Raw genomic sequence first — 22,513 nt, forward strand, 5'->3', positions numbered from 1 at the left:
CGCATTTCAGTATTTCTATACATACAAAGGATGAGAGCCATACCTACATGAACCTGTGAAGCTCCAAAGATGTGCATGTAGAATGTGGGTAAGTGCAGCAAACTAGAGGAAGTCAGAAGCAGTAATCAGAAGCAGTAATCTTCAAGTGGAAAAAAAACAAGCTCTAGAGCTTTAATTTGCTTTGATAATAGGCATCAGCATAAAAATATTATTAAGGAAATTTGTTGTAAATTTTTTAGCATTTTAAATATAAATCGTCTAAGTCTTCATATATTCTATATAGAGGCTTTCTGTAATTTCATCATATGTTAAAAATGTGCTCCTGTCTGTTAGTTTTCTTTACCCAATCACAAACCTAAAATTTTATTATGTTACTAAGGTAACAGAATACATTTTCTAGGAAGGTTGGGAGACTTTGAACATATTAGCAGGTCACCTCACCTCCTTTTTATTCTTTTTTTTTTGTTTTTTTGGGAGAGAAATCTAGAATGTGAGGCACGATCAAGCAGTGACTGTACCCTCATCCTGTACTTGATGGTGGGACAAAAATGAGAGACCCCAGACCTTCTGGCCCCAAATTTTGTACCTTGTCTGTAGACAGCCTTTTACTCCTGGGTCAAAGACATGTAAATTTGGTTTGGAAGAAGAAACTGCAAAGCAATGGCTTTGCTCATCAAAACACCTACTTCGTCAATAACATCAGCCAGTTTCGTTAACAGGACACTGCTTGGGTCATTTCCATGACTATGTTGAGCATTTAGGCTCCTCTTCATATTCTGAGCAAAGATTTGAGTGTGGTACATGAACCTCTGTACCGCTTTGGGGCTCCGTGGCCCCCAAAGCCAATCAGTGGTGTCGCATTTATACTGTCTGTGCCAGAGTAATGGAGACTGGGAATATCATCATGTGGTGCTCAGTGGGCTGGGACCCCTTCTGGGGCTACGTGGCTCTATGGGAGCCTCTGAGGGTTTTGTCATTGACTTCACTGGTGTTGAGATTTCACTTCCTGTAAAGATCAGGCCTAAAGACACCAGAGAGTGTCTTTTGTTAGACAAATAGTTTTGTTAGGTAATCGTTTTTTTAATGAAATCTTAAAAACACAAGACTCCTTCCCATGCCCTCAACTTTTAGTTTGAACCATTTCAGATAATTTATTTGTGCTGTCAGAAAGTATCATTCTTAACCCTGAGGTAATGATTTTACTTCAGTTTGGGTGCCTGATATCATCTGCCAGCTTTTTATTTTCAAATATCAAGTGTACTTTCATTGCACCTCTTGCACAGGCTATCTATGCACATGATGAGAAACAAAATGTGTAACTTTAAAATTATTCTTCTCCTCTTCTATTTTTTAATCTCCAGATGATTTCTGAGACTGGAGACGTTTTCTTTAGGCTATATATTTTCTGCTTTAATTAACTTAATCAGCACACATTTGAGAGACACACATGTGATCGGATAACATCAGTTGCTAATATGTAATTCCTTTCATGAAATTAGAAGGCAGATAAATGGTTGAATTATAATGGAATGATCTTAATTAGACTAGAAGCTGATTAGTGTTAAAATGAAACTTACCACATTTGCATTAATTTCGCGTTGGCTGGGGCTGCTGTAAGGACTGAGCACAATGTAATTGCTGGGTTAGGGAGAAGATCAGAGCTGGATGGCTGAATCTGCCATATACATTTGTCAGCTGGGGGGCTGGCACAATTTGTATCACTACCTAAAAGCAGTGAAGGTAGGTAACTAATGCTTTGAATTACTACATCTCAAGTTAAAAAAATGCAGCAAATAGACCTTTTTGTGTGTTGTATTGGAATGAACCATCTCTCTTTCCATCCTGTCCCTTCCCGGCGTGGGGTTTGTGAAGAAGGACAATCAGTCACCAAAGGCATCTATCACCTCAGGGGCTTTTCTGGGAATCATCAGGTAGTTATTGCTGGGAGCTGTGGAGGTCTGGCACAAACCTGTATGGGTGGGCTGGCTAGAGCAGGTCTGGGGCTTGAAAAGGATTCAAAGATTTTTATTGCTTGGTGAAGGATCTGAGCAAGTCTGAGTGAAATTCTCAGAATCTGAACCCGCTGTGTGTGTTTTCCCAAATGGCTACCATTAGCTGAGGAATGGGAATTCTATGTTTTGGCATGGCCTTAGTGATTTTACTTGGTGTTAGGATGGAGAGGAGTCATGCAGTACTTACAGGGTCCCTTTTTACAAGGCCTGGGTTAGGGACGACAGCAATGAGGTGGGCAATTGTAAACATGGAGTTCAGCACATAGGAAAAGAACAAATTCTTATGCAGTGTTATCCTTTGACAGCTGAGGCTCCTGAAAAATATGTAACACATGTCGTAAATTAGTATTTTTCCTCTGATGTCACTTTAACAAGCTCTTTCTGGCAATGTTCTCTCAAGAATGTCTTTTGGCAAAGCGTAATTGGAAAATACATGCCTTGCATTGCAGCCATAACCTCTGAAAAATTTTTGGGTTTGTTTTTACACCTGTTTAGCACCACATGCTTTTCAGACCGTGTTCTAAAGACCTATCCAGCTACATTCTTAGCTCTTTCTTTAATTCATGGTAATTGAGATATTTAGTGGTAAAGCAGAACCCTGAGAATTTTCGGATGCGCATGATGCAAGGAATGAATATCAGGAATACTGCTTTATAAGTAACTGGAGACTCAATTTCTCAAATACTCAGATGAAAATTATTTTCTACTTCAGGAATTAGTAGTGAGGCAGGACGGGAATTTGGGCAGGAATCCCCTTTAATTACAGGGGGATTTGGGTTGGTATCCTGCATATTTCTAACTCCAGCTGAGATCCCAAACCAGAGGAGGTTGTTTTCCTGCTCAGAAGGAGAAGAAATCTCTTGAAATCACTGGTTTTAGGGAAGGTAGGATTGATGCTACTGTAGGTAACAGAGTTTCGCAAGATAAGTTTTAAGAATTCTCATGAAACCAAATCACGACTTCAGTTTCAGACTGAACAATCTCCCATTTCTAATTCATACCCATATCCTCATGTCACCTCCTCGTACATCCCCAAGGCAGAGGAAAAGGCCTCTGCATCTCTCCCAGAGCATAGCACCAGGCTGACAGAGGGTGATGGAAGAAAGGCAGTCATGGAGCTGTCAGATAATGCTGTGCTGTCCAGTGATCGCTGAGAGCAAGGAGGCAAAACTGCTGGGTAAAGAACAGCTAAGAAATACTGCTGTCTTGCTGGGGTAAGCTCAGGACTAGGAGTCTTTTGCAGTCTGGAATGGAGCATGGGCTGTGACTTTCTTCTCCTCTGCATGTGGAGGCCAATGCAGAGTGCACTCTCTTCAAAAAGAGAGAGCTAATCTAGCCAGCTGAACTCTCTTCTACTTATTTTGCTTGCTTGCTTGATTTGTTTCCCTTCTTTAGCCCCTTGGTCACCTGCCACTTATTCTTTGTTTTCCTTACACCTACTTTCCAAGTCATTGCATGGAGTTCTTCCTTTAGCTTGAGCTCATCTTTCTGGTTATGGTTATCAGCATCCAGCAATGCTCATCACTTCTTTTGACCTCCTTATTTATCAAGTCACCATCTTGCGTTCAGATGTCTATGAGATGCAGATCCTGGTGGCTAGGAATGAGATTATGTCTGTACCCTTGGCCCTGATTTTATAGTGCTCCTTTAGCATCAGCTATTGGCAAACACTGAGCTCCAGATACAGGGCTGGGTTCATGAACTTTCAGTTTAATTCACTGTAGGACATGGTATTGGAAAAAACAGACCTTTCTTAGGAGCTAATTTTGCAATACTATGTTCTTGTGCTTACTCCACAAACCTCACAAATCTAGTCTTGGTGCTCCTTTTCTGCTCCTAAACTCTGGAGATATTTATTCAGTCCTGAGTTTTCCCTCCTCCCCATACTCCATCACAATACTTTGACTATGACACTTAACCCCACTTTTTTTGGGACACTATGACATGCTATAACTGTTTTTCTTTGGCAGCCCTGGGAACAGGAATGGTGTGATATCATTTCTGTTCCCAAGAAATAAAAAAATTTCCTTATTACTGGGAACAATCTCTTCAGCTCCTGGCCACAGAAATGCAAACCCCTGTCTCTAAAAGGGCCTTTCTGTGTGGTTTCTGGTATAGGGAGTCTTTTGTGATAATCTCAGCCAGGTAGGTGTGTCTTAACTCCAATTCCTGCCCTTCCTAATTGCTCTGCTTGACTTTTGGCAGTTTTATTCATCTATTAAATTGGACTGTCCTTCAGTACATGTTGCCTTTGTGTGCTGCCCAGCCTCCTTTCCCTGCCTGCCTTCCTCTCTTAGTTTTACTTTCTCCTCCTTTCCCCTGAGTATTCCTCTTTTTCCTTGATTACAGCTCTCAAGTTAAAGATCTACTTGTAGCTTTATTGTTTATTTCCATACCCTCACTTTCTAATTTGACCTTCAGTGTTTGCCATTACAATGGCATCAATACCTCCCTGACTTGGTCCACACCAAGAGGAGAAAGTGGAACCAAACCAAGCTTTTTGTGCCTCCAAGCCTCTATCCATTGTCTCTTTAGAGTGTCAGTCTCCTATGTTTTCTGTGTCTCCCCTGTGTTTCACATTGATTCAGTCTCCTACATTTCCTTTTTCAGACAGGTTCTCTTACCTACTCACAGCCACCCTTAATTTACTGTTCCTATCTCTACTTCCCTATTACAGTTAGAATGTTTTCCTCATGGAACTGCTCTGTGAATCTGTCATTTTTCTCATGCATAAATACTGTGAATACTGACTTTCATGCCTGGACACTTATTTTTGTCTCCTCCCCCATTGTTTAGGTATCAATTTTTTTTCATGCTTTGTACCATGTCCTCCCTTGCCCCTGGGGAAAACTCCCCAAAATTTTCACAAAATGTTCTTCCATCCATTACCCTTCAACTCCTTTTAAAAGCCTTGGCAGCAATTAGACTGCAGGTGCATTCATAACACACCATCTATTATTCTGGCAAATATAGATTTGTTTTACTCCCCATCTGTCTTTGTACAAATGTCTTTGTTTTAATAATTCAATTGGAAGTGATTTGGAGGTAGGAGTACCTCTTTATTTTGTGTTTTATTAAATAAGATAATGGGGTCTCACTCTGCAGTTATAGAAATCTTGCAATAAGGTGATGACGTGTGAAGCTGTTAGACACTCTGCTTTATTAATACTTTCTCCTGTTATGAGTTAGCATTGCTTAGTGATGCTCATCACTACTGATTCATTATTCCCTTCTGAAAGTACTTCAAAATCTGTGATGCCAGATTATTATGAATCTTGATACCCAAAGGTGAATGGAAAATAAATCTCTGCCAGTGAAAACTTATATGTGGGAAACTGCAATCCCTGCAAGTTGCCTCTAAAGTCAGAGGCTATTATGCAGTCCTGAAATCATCTCTAGCTATCTAATGGACTGTCTGATTGACAGCTTCCCTTCAGCTGAAGGTCAAATAATCTATTGCTGTCATAGCCAGATGATAGAAAACAGCTGAAGGTTACATGAGCCCTGCTCCCACATAGCTTCATTCTCACTTTCCTAAGACTGTAGTTTGGCTTTCTCTTTGACTTCCCATTATGAAGTACTTTGGTTTGATTCCTTTCTCTCTCCTCTCTGTAACCTTTGTGTCATGGCTTAGTCATGGCAGGGGAAGCAGAAGCGGAGGAGGGAAGAGAGGAGGAGGTGTTTTGCTGTCTGGAAGGCTGCTGCAAAGACCAGTCTTTCAGTGCAGCCTAGTACCATCCAAGATCATGCATTGTTCATGACTCAGAGCTCAGAGTGACTCAGACAGGCTGACCCTGCCTTGCTTGCTGCAAGGAGTCACCTTGCTGGTGCACTTAGCATAGCTAATTTCACCAGATCCTGTTTTTACGGTCCCAAAGAACTCAAACCAGGGTATGGGATACCAAATTAGATAAAACTGTGCTCTTTCCAGTTTTCTCAAAGAATTACTGTGGCTATGGTTTTGTGCTATTTATCAGCTTAGATGGAAAGGGAATTCATCAGTTCATTTAGCAGAGTTTCTAGATATCTCTGTAGCTGATTAAGATGCTTTATCACAGGCACTCATCAAATTGCCTCTTTGGAAATTACCAGAACTCAGAGCCTGTATTTGGATCCAACCAATTGGATCTTACAGTCTTAGAGAATCTTATAATCTATGAAAAGTCCAATCATTTAATTTTCCTGCGTTTCCTAGTCTTATTGTTGGTGACGGTGATGTTGTGAACTTGATCTTTTACTACTCTTCCTGTTTGGCAGTTGAGGCAGAGGCATCTAGTTCACAGTAGATAGGTTCAAAAGAACAAGATTGAAATGCTCTAGTTGAGCTGCCATACAGTAGCTGTGGTGCTTTAGGTGAATATCGGTCTCCTTTAAAATTCTGATACAGCAGCATTCTGTTTTTCTTTTAATGAGGATAGCAGGCTGCACACTAGTGCCAGATTCACTCTTAGGGCTGAGTCCTGTAAGCCCTCAGGTCAGTAACTCAGTCCTTCAGCCTCAGATTCAGGAGCTTGGAGCTCCCACTCACTGCTCCATGCCCCAGTCACGGCACCTGGCAAGCTCTGGACATGCTCTTAAGGAGCATAAGGCAATAGGTAAAGGAAAGGCCTTACTGCATCTCCAGTTGCACCATTTCCCCATGAGCTGCACTTTTCACACCAGTCCTGACAAACACAACAACATGGTCTTGGCTACACTCCACTGGGAAAGGTCCCATTGGTGAGAGGAGCCTGTGCTCAGACTTCTTTATCAGGTTTATATAAAAAGACACTCATAAGTGCTGCTTCTCACTGCCATGACAGCTTCCGAGATTTCCTTTGGCTGAGATGCCTCAGGGAAAGAAGAGAGAGTGTCTGTAAGAAACACTTACTTGAAATAGAAGAAAATTGCCAAGGAAATCAACAGGGATGTTATAGACAAAGCGTGGCCAACGATCGCCATATAATAAAGTATGAACGCCATCTGCAATTTAACAAAGACAAAAGGCAAGCATGAACAATTTGCAGGCACTTTGTTTTCTCATTAAGGAAGAATCTACAAAATTAACCTCCCATTTTGCATGTTTTTTTTCTTTCAAACATTCCATTTATATGTGTGTATATATATATATATATATATGTGTGTGTGTATATATATATATATATATGTGTGTGTGTGTATATATATATATATATATATAATATCAGCAATCTATTAAATAGCATGTCTCATGATCTAAAAATAAGTGTTTCTTACATATGCTGATCTGTTCCTGATATATTGAAGTGACTGGTGAGATCCCTGCTCACACTGTCTCACTGACTTTCCCAAGCTCCTGGATACTGCAGCAGACATAATACATTTAGATTCTTAATGTGCCCATGACAAATTTTCAGGCATATGCCAAAACAAATAAAAAAGTCAAATAAAAGAGGTTGCTGCGGGATTGGTAGAAAACTTTTATGGGTTCAAAACAGCTTAAGCAAGAGCAATCAGAAGCTTAATGGTCACTTTTGGAGATGAGTCAGTATTTAACTGCACTCAGTATTACGGCTGAGGTTTTGTTCAATGTATTCATCAATGAGCTGATCCAGAAAAACTTCTAAATTTCCAGGTGATACTTCCAGATAATAGTGAGGCACTCACAAAGGGCCTCATTTAACTGAGGGGACAAGAAGATGTCATATGAGCTTTAAAACAGTGGGCTGAAAGACCTAGGACAAGTGGTCTAAATCCTGTCTGCACAATGCTTAATTTAGGACTGGAAACCAAACTCAGGAAGGAGATCTTGGAGTCATCCAGGCCAGTTCTCTGAATCTTTGGCTTACTGTGTCATGATAGCCAAAAAGTCAGCAAAATAATGATTATGACACAAAAAGGCACTGAGGGTAGAACAAAACATGTTTTAAATTTACAGCACTAACCTCAAATTCATGTGTGCTTAAAGTCTTCATACCCCACGAACACAGAAGAGCAAGGAAAGGTGAAAAAAGGCAACTAAAATAGCTGGAGTTGAGTTTCTGTGGGTACAAAGGCTGGGATTCTCCTTTTTGGAGAGAAGTCAGAGGGGGCTTATGACCAAGGCCTTCAGAGTCATGAAAGCAGCAGCTGAAGTGACCATTATCCTCAATGCACACCACACAAGAACAGCACATTCTGAGGAAAATTCACATTAGTGTGAACCTTGGTGCTGGGCAACTCAGTGCTCTGACAGTGCAGGGAATCCAGTACCCATGGACAGAGAATTGGGCCTTTCGCTAAATCTAAGGGAATTCTAAGACAGGCTGATCCATATTTTTTATACCAGTTGTAAAATAAAATTGCAGCACATCACCTGGGCATTAGAATGCTGAGGTATTTAAATGTCACATTTTGTTCTCAGTTAAGCTCTTGAACATCAGCCATCTGTCAGAGGAGTGAGTGAAGAAGGCTAAACCCATGCCAGGCTTCACCACTGCCTCCTTTCTGAAAGCAAGGACATGGCAGCAGCCTGTCTGGGAAAAAAGACTGGAAGTCTTAGTTCCTTTGCTGGGTTTATTCTCTTTTCAGGTCTTTCATTCATTTTTCTTTTGATATGCATGAGCAATTTTCCTCTTCTCTGTGAGTACATGAATTGCTTTTTGTAGCCTGAAGTTTTCACACTCACATATATTTGGTATTTCCAAGTAATTTTAAACTTTCCCTTGAGAACAAGTATGAAAACAATTCAGAAAGCAAAGCCATTCCTCTTAGTAAAGGTGCACATCTTATGGAATTTGGTCTTGAGACATTTTACAACTTTCAAATAAGCTTCTGCATTCATTTATCTAGGTGGTGGTGGCCTAGGTTCAGGTTTAAACCAGAACCACATTTACACTGATCTGACCACGCAGAAGAGACGTGATCTGAGTGTAAAAACAATTCACCAAGTTATGGAAAACTGTTCATATTTACTGAAAATACCTTCACAAAGACTAACCACTGCATTGTTAGTGAGCACAAATGCTTGATAACCTGTTCTGAGAGCACCAACAATCCCAGAGAGGACAGGCCTGAGTGTGGAGAAGAGGAGACAACTTTCTCCAATGCAGAGTGGTGGGGGGGTTTATCTGTGTACATGTGACATTTGTTCCACTTCATACTACATGATTGCTGTGTTTTTGATTAAATGGATATATTCCTAAAGCCTGAACTTAATTTACAGATGACCTGTTCAAAAATATTAATTTTTTACCTATCTTTTATGTATAAAAGCCTTTTATGTATACCTATAGCCTGAAGTATCTAGAAGCAGGAAAGATCTCCAGATAGTTACATGCAAGTTCATGCACAGCCTGGAGGATTCTTGGTTATTCAATCTATCTAACTTTCTGTTTTCAAGTGCTAAAGTAACTGTATATTTGGGAGTCAGCAACTGCTTTTTTATTGCATCCTGCAAATTTACTATGCCAAATGCTTTAAAAAGCCTTAAAATATAAAAACGATGGCAGATCAAAATGGATTGAAATGTCAGCTAACAAAGCATACATATATCATTACATTTTTAAAAAATGACAAGAATTTTTTTTCAAATGATCTGTCTCAAAAGTATAGCATGTTGATATTTTCAGTTAACTTCAAACAAATAATGAGCACTTTTACTAATTTTTGCATTCCTTGACACATAAGACTTACATAACATGCTGATTCATTACAATTTTTGTTTATTCAGATTTTTTAACCTGGATTTAGAAAACTTAAATATTCTTCCTTGTTCCTCTAGATTTTTTCACTTGAGGAAAGAGAATTTTCTAAGAGTAATACCTTTGACTCTGTAAAGTAAGTGTATTATCTGTAGGTAAGTGGAAATAGTCTACAAATGAAGCACATTTCTGTTTACTGGAGATTTGGTGTAAAGGTCATAATCTAACTTGGCATTTCTGTAAGAATAGATTCTTTCTTCATTTTCCACAAATTTTCATCTCAGAAAAATCGTGATGTAGATGCAATTTTCCTTTCTATTCTATCTGTTTTCTGCATGAATGATGTTCAAAATTCTTCTTCTGGAAGGCATGGATAATAGGTAACAGAACCACATTTTTTGCCTCCTTACATGTGCCAACATCTGGAAAAACTATATATTTATGATGCTTCCACATAATGCCTCTGTAAGCTCATATTGTTACTATTGTTCTTGCCTTGTCACATAGAAGAGCCTCATTTTACCATGATGGCTTGTCATGCTGCAAAAACTCTTAAAATTCACCTCCTGCCTAGTCCAACAGACTTTTCCAAGGCCCTTTGGGCTGAGCTACCAGCATACTGCTTTTTGGCTGTATAAGAAGAGGTCCTCCAACACAAACCCCAAATCAAATCACTTTTTGAATATTTTCCTTCCACTGTTCCAAATAGTCACAAATTATTCTGTCACAAATCTGTAATCAGATTTTCCTGGACCTCCACTTGCATTTGAGAAATACATTTATTTTTATGAGCTTCCCTAACTTAATTTTTTTAAAAGCTTTTCTCAGATTTCTCTCTCCTTATTTCTTTTGGTTCTTTTATATTTAGTTCTTCTCTTTCAGTTTAGCACCTTGATTTTGGAAATATTGATTCATTAATACTTCAATACTTAATTCCTTATTGTAAATACTCTCAATTACTTCAGTAAAAGTCAAAGTTAAATGTGCTCATTCTTGTAAGATTTTCTGGATTAATGGCACCTTCATAAATACTGTTTTCAAAGAGTGTGAGTACAGGGTAATACTCTTTACTTAAGAGAAAAAATTTTGACTTACATTAATATTACTAGCCCTGCAGAGAAGACATCAACATCTTGAAATATTATTGTTACAGAAAGCAAAAATGAGATTCTAAAATATTATTTCATAGCTGTTGGTCAATCAGGGAAAATCACAGGAATTAAAAATGCATCTGAAAAATACTGCAAAATTGTCATATGAATTACCACTGAATTATCCACCCCATAGCAAACCAATATTGAGGTTTGAGCACTCATTAAAGAATGTGGATAAACTGAAATCACAAGAACAATGTTATTTAAGTCTTGTGCAACAAATAAAGCTGCGATAGGGCTATTCTGGTCTCTCTCACATGTATCATTGCTAGCCCAGCCCAAAACATTGCCAAACAACTACTGCCTCTTTAAGTTCAGCATACCTTCAGTTTTTCAGAGGTGAAAGAGTTGCACAGGGTGTAGTTGGACCAAGTTCGGTTGCTCTCAGGATGGCGGAACCAATTTCCAGTTTCATCACAGTATTTTGAGGCCCTCTCTGATGATAAATTGCAATAATAGTTATTTTAATATATGCATATTGACTTCAAAAACCCATCTAAAATAATTTCTTTTTTTGGGAGTAAAATGTGTATATAATAAAATCCAAATGATTTCCAACCTGTGTAATTAATATCATAAACACATATCATTAATGCATCTTGCTGTTTTGCCATTTTGGTTTTTTTCTGGGTCTCATCTGGTGGGGAGTAAACTTGTTTAGCTGTCTCCTTTTTGACTGCACCCACTAGGGCATATATCTCAACCTTCATTCAGACACAATATTTAGCTGATAATAATCCATTTAAAGAGGTTGTTTACAGCAGCTTATGGAAGAGAAAATAACCACAGGTGCTGATGCCAGACCTGAAGGAAGTGCACAGGGTTTCAGGTATCAGGGTTAAATAAGTTAAAAATATTGCTTGGGAGGTCAGTAATGTATAAACCAGAGCCTGGGTGCTGGAGATGCCAACAGCTCCAGCCCTGGGCTCCCTCGGTGCAGAGGAATGGAAAAGTCTCTCCCATCCTCCCCACCGGTGGAATCCTGACATGCAGAGCGGGAGCATTTCTTGCTCTCCTCAGGGTCTGCACAGCATGCAGGCACAGAGGCCAGCAGCCTCACAAACATTTTGGCACAGATACCACACGTCCAGTTTAATTTAAGGTGGCTGCAGAGCTCTCTGTTTCAATAATCTGATGTGTCTTTGGCCTCTACACAGGTGTCTCTGGGGCTGGCTCTTTCGCCACAGGTGGCTCTGGCGTCCTTCCTGACAGCCCTGCCATATGGATGGTGCTCCAGGCTTGTGCTCCTCTGCATGTCCTTTTGCTGTGGTGGGGGACAGTGGGGCTTCAGCAGGGCACAGCTCTGTGGGATGCCTGGAGCTGCAGGTGTGTGCTGTGTCTGCATCCCTCCGTCAGGCTCACACTTGTGCTGGGGACACCCTGGGTGCTGGGGTGCAGATGGTCGCTCCTAATCACCTGTCAAGTTTTGGGCCAGTTCCTTTGGCCTTTCCTCAAGCATTAGCCACGTGGGAGTCATTGGAATGTTTGCCCAAGTAACCAAGACAGAATAAGATCATAAACTTATAAAATAATAAACAATTATTTGATGCTTACTTAGTGATACAGAGACTTACAAAAAATATGTTTTTTAATTCTGACTTTAAAAATAGTCTGAAAAGTCTATCTTGAATTTCCTTTGCTTTTTTCTAGCTCTATAATTTGGTTGGTTTTATACTTAGATTATCAGCATTTCCAGTCAATACCCTTTTACAGAGCCCATGGGCATTTGAACATACACATTTTCATTTTTTGTGGTAAACGTTCCCTCTTACTTTTCTTCATCTGATGATTAATGGTTCTATTAATTTGTAAGATTCATACTCCTAAAGCCTAAAGAAAGGAACTGATCATATGAGTAAGGCAAAGATAGTATAGACTGCGTTATTTTACTCTGACTACAAATACACTTTATATGGTGTCCCTGCATAAAAAAAAATCCTCCAGAACACAGTATATTTTTTTGAAATTGTTGTGATTTAAAATAATTGTTTTGGGGGACTTGTTAAATATCTATACGTGCATCAACAATACCGAGAGGAACAGTACATGTTATTTTACATGAAGCTTGGAGATAATCTCAGACTGCCCATGTAGCAATGTTCCCTTTTACTCATTGCCAGATGCTATCAAAAGCTGGAAAAAGTTTTCAGTCACAGATGAAAGATTAATGGTTATGCTACCATGGAACACAGTGTGCAAGCATTGCACTGATTATCTCTGCGAAGTGCACGGCTTTTGTTAGTCTGCTACAGAGAACGTATGGCAAGGTCATCCATCATCTCTGTACTCCAGTGCCTGGGTAGGCACTCTGCCAGAGTATTATGTGGCCTCTGTAAGTTAGAGACAAACCTTTCACCTCATGCTTTTCCTTAAAGCCAGACAAACCCTGATCCTACTAAAAGCTGATCCTACTCTGAAAGTGCCGATATCCCATGGATTTCTCGCTGTGATGTGAGAATACACAACGGGGGAATAAGCGCTCTTTACTGTCCATCCTAGTGACTCACACAGGTCAAACATCTCTTCTAAATCTCTTCTTTTATACAGAAAAAAAAAGCTGCAATCCAACCACTGTTCTACTGCATGTTATTCTAGAGTGACCCAGTAGCAGGTGGGGGATACTGAACCTGGGCATGTGTTGGTTCTTTGTGCTAACCAGAAGATATGGTAAAGTCTGAAAAAACACACATGTGCAAGGATGGTTAAGACAACACCAGCTAGACAAAATGAAAGTTGGGCTTTGGCATTACTAAAATACTGTGGGAATACTAATTTTTTAGTTTCTGTCTGTACCCTCTCAGCTTGGATGGGACACCACTTGGGCATTGCATTATTCAAAGTGGAAGAACAGTGACATCACATTGTAGTGATCTCACCTGATTGTAGGAATCTTAAAGCTACATAATTCATAGGCAGCTGTGCAGAATCTTTGCAGTTAACTGAGAGAGACAGACACTTCAAGAACTGTCTGGGCAAATGGATGTGAGCAATCTCATCCACAAAGGAAGTTTTGTGGGAGCAGTGAAGTGTCTTGAAAGATTAACCAGTCGCAATAATTTGCATGGGTATTGTTTGTGCAGCTAATAGCGCTTTTATGAATCATATGCTCATTAAAAAACCCTCAGTCATCTACATGTAACAAGTATCTTAATATTTCTGGAACAGCATGATAGCTCTATCAATCAGGCTTTTCACAATTAGACCAGAGCTATAGCTAGCACATGTTAAGGGAATGAACACCAGTTTTTTGTTTATTGGTGAGTTATAAGATGGAAGAAGAAAGAAGTTCTCCTCTGTTGCAGTCATGGACAGCACATATCAGACACTGAATTCTTTGCCATTGTTTGGATGGACCTGTGCAGTGCTTCATTTTGCAGATGAAGGAACAGTGAATGTTGCACATCTGATTTAGTCACACCTTTGGTAAAATATTTTGGAAAAAACTTTTTCAAAAATGAAAAAAACCCTCATATAATGCAATGGAGACCTTAGAAAACTTCAATTCCACTGTCCTAGTAAATGCAGGATTATCACTGTCTTCAGAATGTCTTAGTCAGCAGAACTAGAATCTCTATAAGGTTGATATTGGGCAGTATGGGGATAGGAATTGATTTTTAAAACACAGCTGTTTAACTTGCTGAGGAGCAGGACATAAATACACAGAAAGGGTAAGAAGAAAAGAAACAGCTGGACAAAGAGTTCATATTTGTCTTTTTTATAATTGTCTAAATTATATCCTTCAAGACAAGAAAATAGGACCAGCAGAAATCCAGAACTATTTTTGTTAAATGCAGCCAAAATTTAGATTTTGTGGCAGCAAGAGAAGTCGTTTCCTAGTGTCACAGCAGGAAGGCAAGGCATTTTCTTCAATTGTAAGAGGCAACAACACATTAATCATCATCTGATTAATAGTCATCTAATTGCTTATGGATGCATATGGATTTGCTTCCAAATTGCACCTCTAGAAACTCTTCTTCTGAAGCTGCATGAAGAGTTATGAGTAATAGCTTTCAAAAGGGAACTAAAGATAGAAACCCAACAAAGCAGAGAACTGAGGGGAGTTTTGTTAAATGTACCTTTGGTTCACAAAGTGGGGTGGATACTGCTCTTAAACACTGCTTTCTGCCAAAACATATAGACAGTGAGGCTGACATGAAAAAGGGTGTCAGCCACAAAAATCTTCCACATTTGGCTCCCTTGCTGTATGAGAGTACCAATATAATCCTGACTAAATGCACTGCACAGGGGCAGTGAGGTGGGCAATGTAAGACTCCCCTGCCACCAACCCAACAGCCCACAGGTGGAACAGGGCAAGGCTCAGCTCCTCCTGCTGCCCTCAGCAAACCTGCCCTGCTAGAAGCCCACTATATCCACTGTGTACTTTCTTTTCTTCCATTAGTGAGAATATTGCCAGCATGAATTACATACTGCATTCCTTAAAAACTAACCTCCTACCAATTCCAGTGTGACCTGGAACCATTTCAGAGGGATTAACCTGTCTAAAATATGAATATAAAATACAAATTGAGAGAATTGCATGTTGCCTGAATAGGAGCATATAAAATAGCCCTGCTCAGAGTTTCACAGCCAGAAGTGGATGAGACAATGAATTTCCTGCTGCCACTGGCATTAAAGCTGTAGGTCTTGTTATGTTTTCCAGACAAATTGATTTGTTTTTATGCATTATCACATTGTGCATGATGTGCACTGCAAGAAAGAGATTGCTTCTTTCAGAACAGATTCCTGTCTAGTAAAAACTGATCTAAGTTCAGTGAAATAGGTGGGACTACACTTGGTAGCTAACTGTGAAGTTGTCAGACAGAAAATGAACAGAGCACTGAGCATGATCTCCTTCACTTTTTGTTTCTGTGTTGTTTTCTTCAGAATACAATTTCACCTTTTTTAATTTCTGACATACTCCATCAATTTCTTCTTGGCATCAGTGCTGAATGTTTCTGGGGATCAGATACAGGGGGCTGCTATTTGGCACCCACAGATATGGATGGGAGGAGGATTAGATACTATGCTTACAATAATGTTTCACTTTCCCAATTATGAATGATGTAAGTATCAAAGCAAAAAAATAGAGAGGAAAGACATTATTTTATTTCAGGTCTCAAAGCTATACATGGCCTCTTAGTGAAGTGACATAGCCATTAATTAGCTGATACACTGTGGTTTTGCAGATCATGGTGCAGCCCAAAACAAGGCAGCATGAAATCCTTGTTTCAGAAATCCATGGGGTTACTTGCTTGCCTAAAATACATACTGAGGTATTTGGATGTCAGAGACTCGATGGGGAGGAAATCTGACAGTCACTACAGTTTTCATCACAGAAAATTGCTATTTTTTAGGCTGAAGTTTCTGTTTCTCAGCAGAAAAGCTGGCTGTATTTTGTTTAACATGAATAAGGTACCAAAGGAAATAATGACTTGTGGTACAAAACCTGATAGACTTCTCAGGACAGTTCAGTCAGTGCTTTTGGCCACCTGTTAGTGCCAAATGAAAGTGCAGCCACTTTCATTAGCAGCTGACAGACTTGTAGACACCCCCCACTTATTTCTTGTCTCCCTCCTACTTTATTAAGTCTCCATGTGACAACCAGCCTCCTGTAAAGCAAGGCTGACTACCCACTGGTTGATGCCACATCTGTAACACATGCTGGGTTACTCAACAGCTATTCTAGGAAGGCAGCTCTGGCTCAACCAGGAGGTGCTGAGCTGCTGCCAAAACTGGGAAACAGGACTGACTGACCAGGGTGCAGGCAAAGAGGCTGACAGAGGTGCTGGCCAGGAGAAGAGAAATGTGCCAGAGGAAAATACCAGGTCCAGAAGACCACAGGTATTGTTCCTAAAGAGGATAGCAGAGAGAAGAGTAGAAAATTAATTACTGGAGGAGGCTTTCTTCCTATGGCACTGTACACAGAACAGGAATACTGAAAAAATTCCCAAATTTCAACTTTTAAATCTTCCCAGAAAGAGTAACTGCAGTATGGACACACTGTGGGCCAGACTTCATGTCAAGAATTTGTACATTAAGGAGTGATTTGCAATCAGTTCACAAGCCACAGGCCTTGGTGTTAATGAGCATTAGTGAGCGGAATGAGATGCCTCTCCGTGGATGGCTTCAAGTGTTTCTTTGAAAAGTGCTGTTGTGGCAGAGCAATTAGCTCAGAACAAGTCACTGGAGACCAACAAGAGGAAAAGCTGAGAATAGTTGGTTGGGGAGCAAGTAGGAGAGTGGCTCTGAAATCACCCCCATCTATGAAGGATGAGGACCTTGTGATTTCTGTGTCCCAAGGCTGGCCAACACCCACCTTTGCAGGTACAAGCTGAGCATGGCATGGAGTGGAATACATTATAAACTAAGACTGTTAGTGCCACGTATTCTTTTCTTCCTTGAAAACCATGGAAGCAGGGAAAAGAAAAGACTTGTAGTAAATCTTCCTAGTCATAAAGAGGGCTGTTGCTGTGTGGGAAGGATATCATGAGTAAAATGGAGTTTCAAGCAGCAGGTACAGACCACATCTTAGAGGCACTTCTAATACACATGCAAGAAAAATCTTGTGCAACCTCAGGATCCAGAGTCTCAGGCTCTCTCCTGAATGTGGGCACTTCTCTGTGGGAACTGAACCAAGTTTGGCCAGTTCCTCTCAAATGTTCTTTTGGAATCTTTTGTGCAAATAGTCTGATGGTTGAAGTACTGGTCCACAGAGAGGGAGACCTGAGTGAAAGGCAGTCTTGCAGTTGAGGGTCTCAGCTTCTCAGTCTGCTGTCCCCAGGGACTCCAATGAAGAGCCATGAGCATGACCCTGCTGCAAGACTCCTTGAAAACTATGACACTGTACAGAAAAGAGATCACGTCTTGTGAAAAAAGGACACAAAATACAAGGCCTTATGATTTGGTGCCCATTGTCTGTCTCAGGGGTGTAACTTGCTGTAAAGATGTGTTGGATTGGTCTCAGGGTGTTTCCACGGGAAGAGGACAGTTATTGCCACATGAGCTCACTTTCCAAGCACAGGATTCCTGAGCAAACAGATTTCCTTCAATCCATCCTGTCTAATGCCTACTTCCACTAGAAAGGAGAATGTTCCTTCACTAAAGATTGAATGGAGGTCAGACTGGGTGTGATGTTGGAAATTTGCTGCTTGCTGTGTGAATTCTGTAATTATGGACAGCTTGATTTATGAAGAACAGGAATAACGATCAATCTGGCTGCTATTTCAGCAAAATGTGTACGGTGTTTGATTCAACCTGGAAATTCCTCAGCTTCTAAATAAGCAATAAGCTCAAGAAAATCAACAATTTTAGCTAATGGCGCTGGATAATTAACTCACAGCTGTGCAATAGTTTATTTCCTTCATTTCCAGTTGGGCACATGCATTTTGGGCTAAGCTTGTTGAAAATTTTCAGATTTTTGCACCCTCCCTCCAAAATGTTTAATTTCATAGATTTTAACTGCAATTGGTGCATTGTGACTATGTTGAATTTAGTACAGTGTGCCATCAAGCACCACCTAGAAGCAACGAGCCCTGAGGAAGGAATACACAATTGTGTCTCTCTTCAAACAGTACTCTTTGCAGAGTCAAACTTGTGTCTAATATTTCCTCATATCTATTTAGAAATACTTGCATTGATTTTTCATTTTTCCTTTTAAACATTCTTCAATCACTTCTCTCAGTCTACTTCCAGTATTTGTATGAATAATTCAGCTAAGAACTGAAACTCAGAGACTGAAAGAACATTATTTCTGCTCATCTTCTCTCATAAAATTATATTTTCTAATAAAAACTAAACAAAGAACACACTGATACATATTTCAAGCACATAAGCATCTTCTCTTCATTATAAAAAACTTAGAATGAGGTGCTAAGAATGATGTTGTGATTCAGAAGCTGACATTTTCATAAACTAGGTTTCATAAATCCATGGGTTATATTTACATAAATATAAATACATATAAAATATTTTAAAAATTAAAATATGTTAATTACAGAACCCAAAAGCTTGATGTGTTTCAATTTCAACCAAACTTTCTGAAATTTCACAGAGCTGCAAAAATGCCACTGGATTGAGCACAGCCACTCAATGGCAGAAAAGTTCTGAAGACATCCTTTGGAAGATAAAATGGTAAAAAAGAAATACTGTACCAGTTGGATCGAAGTCTGGAAAATAATCCGGACAATTCTGAGCAGTGAGCCTTCCAGCAGGTGTGTCATCCCAGCACAACCAGCCATCCCATGTCCGGTTGCAGAACAGACCTGGACATTTTAAAAGATTGTAAGAGTTAGTTCCACAAAAAGAGTAAACTCCCTCCTGAACCACTCTAGCCCCCTGAGTATTATTGCTGCCTGCAGATAATCAAGCTTTCTTTTTGCAATATAACATTTTATTATTGTAACACTCAGAGTGGCATCCAGGTACTAGAAGGTACTTGTTTTTAGTGACCTGATGTTAGTGGTGTTCATTTTACCAGAAAGTTACATTTTAAAGCATGTTGAACTGAACTTTGAGTGCAGGGTCCAATCCTACAAAATTTCTCTTCTTGATTCTCTTTCTGTCAGCTCTAAGCACATACACTAGTGGTGCCCAAGGACCTGTGAGACATCCACTTTTCATTTCACGTTTTGCTGCTCAGTAGGTCTGACAATCAGGCCTTTGAAATGTAAAGATAGGAAGCATTTGTGGAGACATCCCAGCTAAAAGCAACATTAGCAGAGACAGCCCCTGTCAGGCTGCTGTCTTGTCCCACACCAGAGGTTGGTGATGCAACTACACACCCAGTGCAGCAGGTGCAAGGCTGACCTGCAGCAGGCAGATTCTGCCTGCTGATGCTGTCTAGGTAGGCATGCTGTGATCCTGTCCTCATCATGCCCCTTCTGGGAAGGTGCTGCTGTTGAGGCTGTGGGATGTTCCCAGCCCCCAAACAGCAGAACACAGCTCATTGCTGATCCCTGTACATGCCATGATCCTCAGAAATCGTTCTCTAAAGCTGCTTGCTATAACGTGTAACATGACTCATTGTGGATTTATAGAAACACATTAATCCCCCCTACACTTCCTGGTTATTTTCCATTTAAAACCAGTTTGTGTTGGGAAAAAAGTATTTGTCACCAAGATCATCAGGTTAAAGTGAAATAGAATGAGAAGATACATTTTAGTTTTTTTTCACTCTGGGCCTGAGGAAGTATTAAAATGAAGGTTGTTTCTGAAAGAACCATAATAGAAGGCACCTAATAACCGCTACAAGTTATTAACATATAATAGCTGCTTCTAGAGCTTTTGAAACTATCCACAGATAAACTTTCTAACTGAAGCAAGAAAGCTGTAAAAAGACATCTGAATTGTTCCAACTTGCACCAATAACTTTTGTAAGTCAAATTGTTGATAAAAATAAAAAGCATAAATTTTAAAATCGAATTTTTTTCCAGATTAGTTCTTGTTCAGAAAAGAAATGTACACTTTTTCTTCATTAGCTAAGATTTTATGCACATATATTTTTCAGTTATCAAGTTAAATGTGCTAATGTTACTTGTTCACTTAATTAACCAATCACCATATCAGCAGTTTTTTATCTTTCCTTCAGGCATTTTCATGTTCTTCTAGATCTTTGAAATTCATCTGAAAAACTTTTAGGAACATTTTTGTAATACAGAAGAAGAAGAAAAGTAGAAAGTGATTGCAATTTCAGCTTGTTTTTGAAAAGTAGTGCCAAATGGCGTTGGAAGGAATATCTAATATGTTTTAAAACTTTAAAACATTTGCCTGGCCTGATAAAGAAAGATAATCACATAGGTCAATCTATGCATCATGGTCTTGTCTTCCAAGGTAATTATCAGGATATATATATATATGTATATATATGCTCACATTTATTTATCTTTATCTGTCTATCTGTGTATACATATACACACACGCATATATATGCACATGATGCACATGCTGCTGTTCTGGAAGGGTGGTCATGTGTTTCCATGTGCCTGAGCTCCTCATTTTATTATGTTTTCAGTTCAGAACACAGCTTTAGTGGTGCTGGCACCATTTTGTAGTCACCCACTATCCTCATTCTGAGTTAAAAATGAATTCAGTGCATGTTGCCATGAACCAACAGCCCCCAATGGCATCACTTAAATTTAGCTGCCAGCTGAATGTATGCAGGCTGTCCTCCTGAAACAGCACTGCCCTTGAGAACATTACTAGGAATTCATGTCTTAATACTTATGAATTCCCAGCTCATGCTGGAAAATCAGCCCTTTACAACTTATCATACAAGGAAAGTGCAAAAGAAAGGTGAATCCAGTGGTTACTGTCAATGGATGCAAAAATCAGGTGTTTATAGAGGTGGAGACTGAAACAGTAATCTAACAAGAAAGTAAGTTACTTCCCCTGCAAGTCAAGCAACTAAAAGGCTTATTTTTAACTGAAACACCATTCCTTCTACCCAATAATCCTGTTTAACTGCTTGTGGGTACTATTCACCTGAATTAAAACCTATTTTAAGCAGTAGGAATCTCTATATTCATTCCCAAATATTTCTGCATCAAAACCTGATTATCTATCTTAGCATCTAACTCTTCTTTGAGTCTTACAGATCCCAGTAAAATTTTTAAGATAAGAGCTGTAGAAATATATTTATTCTTGTATTGCAAAAAAATCCCGCATTATCTGTTTTTGTTAACTGTTTAAAATATATTTTCCCTTTAAACTATGTCCTCAGTATCTGTTGTTTGCTTGCACAAGTCTCACATCTCCTGTGATTTTTTTTCTCTATCTCCTTTATATCTTCATTCATAGCTTCTGTGAGAAAAAGTGACCAGAACTCTCAGTCCCAAACAGAAATGCTGTTTTAAACACAATTGCAGCACCATTATTATTTGTCATTTCCCTTTTTATGAATCTTCATGTATGCCTTCTATTCAATAAAGATGCTTTACAAACCTCTTTTATAAGTCTCAGTGTTTTATAAACCTCTTTTTCCTATTGTTGCTGCTGAGTATAGAATGCATGGAACTTGTGCTGGTACAGAGCATGACACCCAGCAGTCAATACAGAAATGGCTAAAATTGAAACACTGAGTGGAGCAAACAGAACAACATTTATATTTAGGAATCACCTTCAGATGTGACTTTGCTGAGAGGTTCAGGAAAATGTTATTCCCCAAGCAAGAACAAGAAAGATTCAAGCAGCAAAGCACTGAGCCAGAAATGTAGGTGACAGAGGAAGGAATGGCTGTTCATTCCCTGGGCTTCTTCCAGCTGTTTTCCTTTCTTTGCACTTAGGAGGATGCTAAGTAAATGTGAGTTTGATTACTGTTTGTGGGAAGGAAACTACGCCCTGAGGAAGACTATGGGTTAGTATAGAGAAGAAAATATTAATTTATATAACCACACATGGCAAAATATAGATTCTTATAAAAACCTTTTTACCTTTTTTCTTGTATGGAGGAGCTCTGTTCATCCTCTCATAACATTTGAACTGCGAATCTATTATCTTCTGCCGTATGACTGAATTTTCAGTTACTACAGGCTCTAATGTAGTATCAGTATAATTTACAGCAGAAGAAAGACTTGGGACAATTCTCTGTATGGAAAGGAAAAGCTGTTAGTACAACTGGATAAACAAAGAGGATTAAATTTACAAAAAGTGAGGACCAGAAATTTCTATTACTCATTCTTGAAAGGCCTTTTATTTTCACATATGTTTATCA

The 22,513-nt window shown here is 39.3% G+C and overlaps 1 protein-coding gene across 1 annotated transcript in view; it reads right to left on the reverse strand.

Moving 5' to 3' along the window:
• CALCR (calcitonin receptor) overlaps positions 1–22,513 on the reverse strand; it is a 157,436-nt gene that overhangs the window by 38,271 nt on the left and 96,652 nt on the right. Inside the window, exons 3-7 of the mRNA XM_030230008.2 lie at positions 22,233–22,386; positions 18,957–19,067; positions 11,130–11,242; positions 6,883–6,974; positions 2,200–2,326 (exon numbers count right to left, since the gene is read on the reverse strand). Of these exons, the coding sequence (XP_030085868.1) occupies positions 2,200–2,326; positions 6,883–6,974; positions 11,130–11,242; positions 18,957–19,067; positions 22,233–22,386 (597 nt within the window). The remainder of the gene's footprint in view (positions 1–2,199; positions 2,327–6,882; positions 6,975–11,129; positions 11,243–18,956; positions 19,068–22,232; positions 22,387–22,513) is intronic.

Source organism: Serinus canaria, chromosome 2, assembly GCF_022539315.1.
Source record: "Serinus canaria isolate serCan28SL12 chromosome 2, serCan2020, whole genome shotgun sequence".
Classification (NCBI taxonomy): Eukaryota; Metazoa; Chordata; class Aves; order Passeriformes; family Fringillidae; genus Serinus; species Serinus canaria.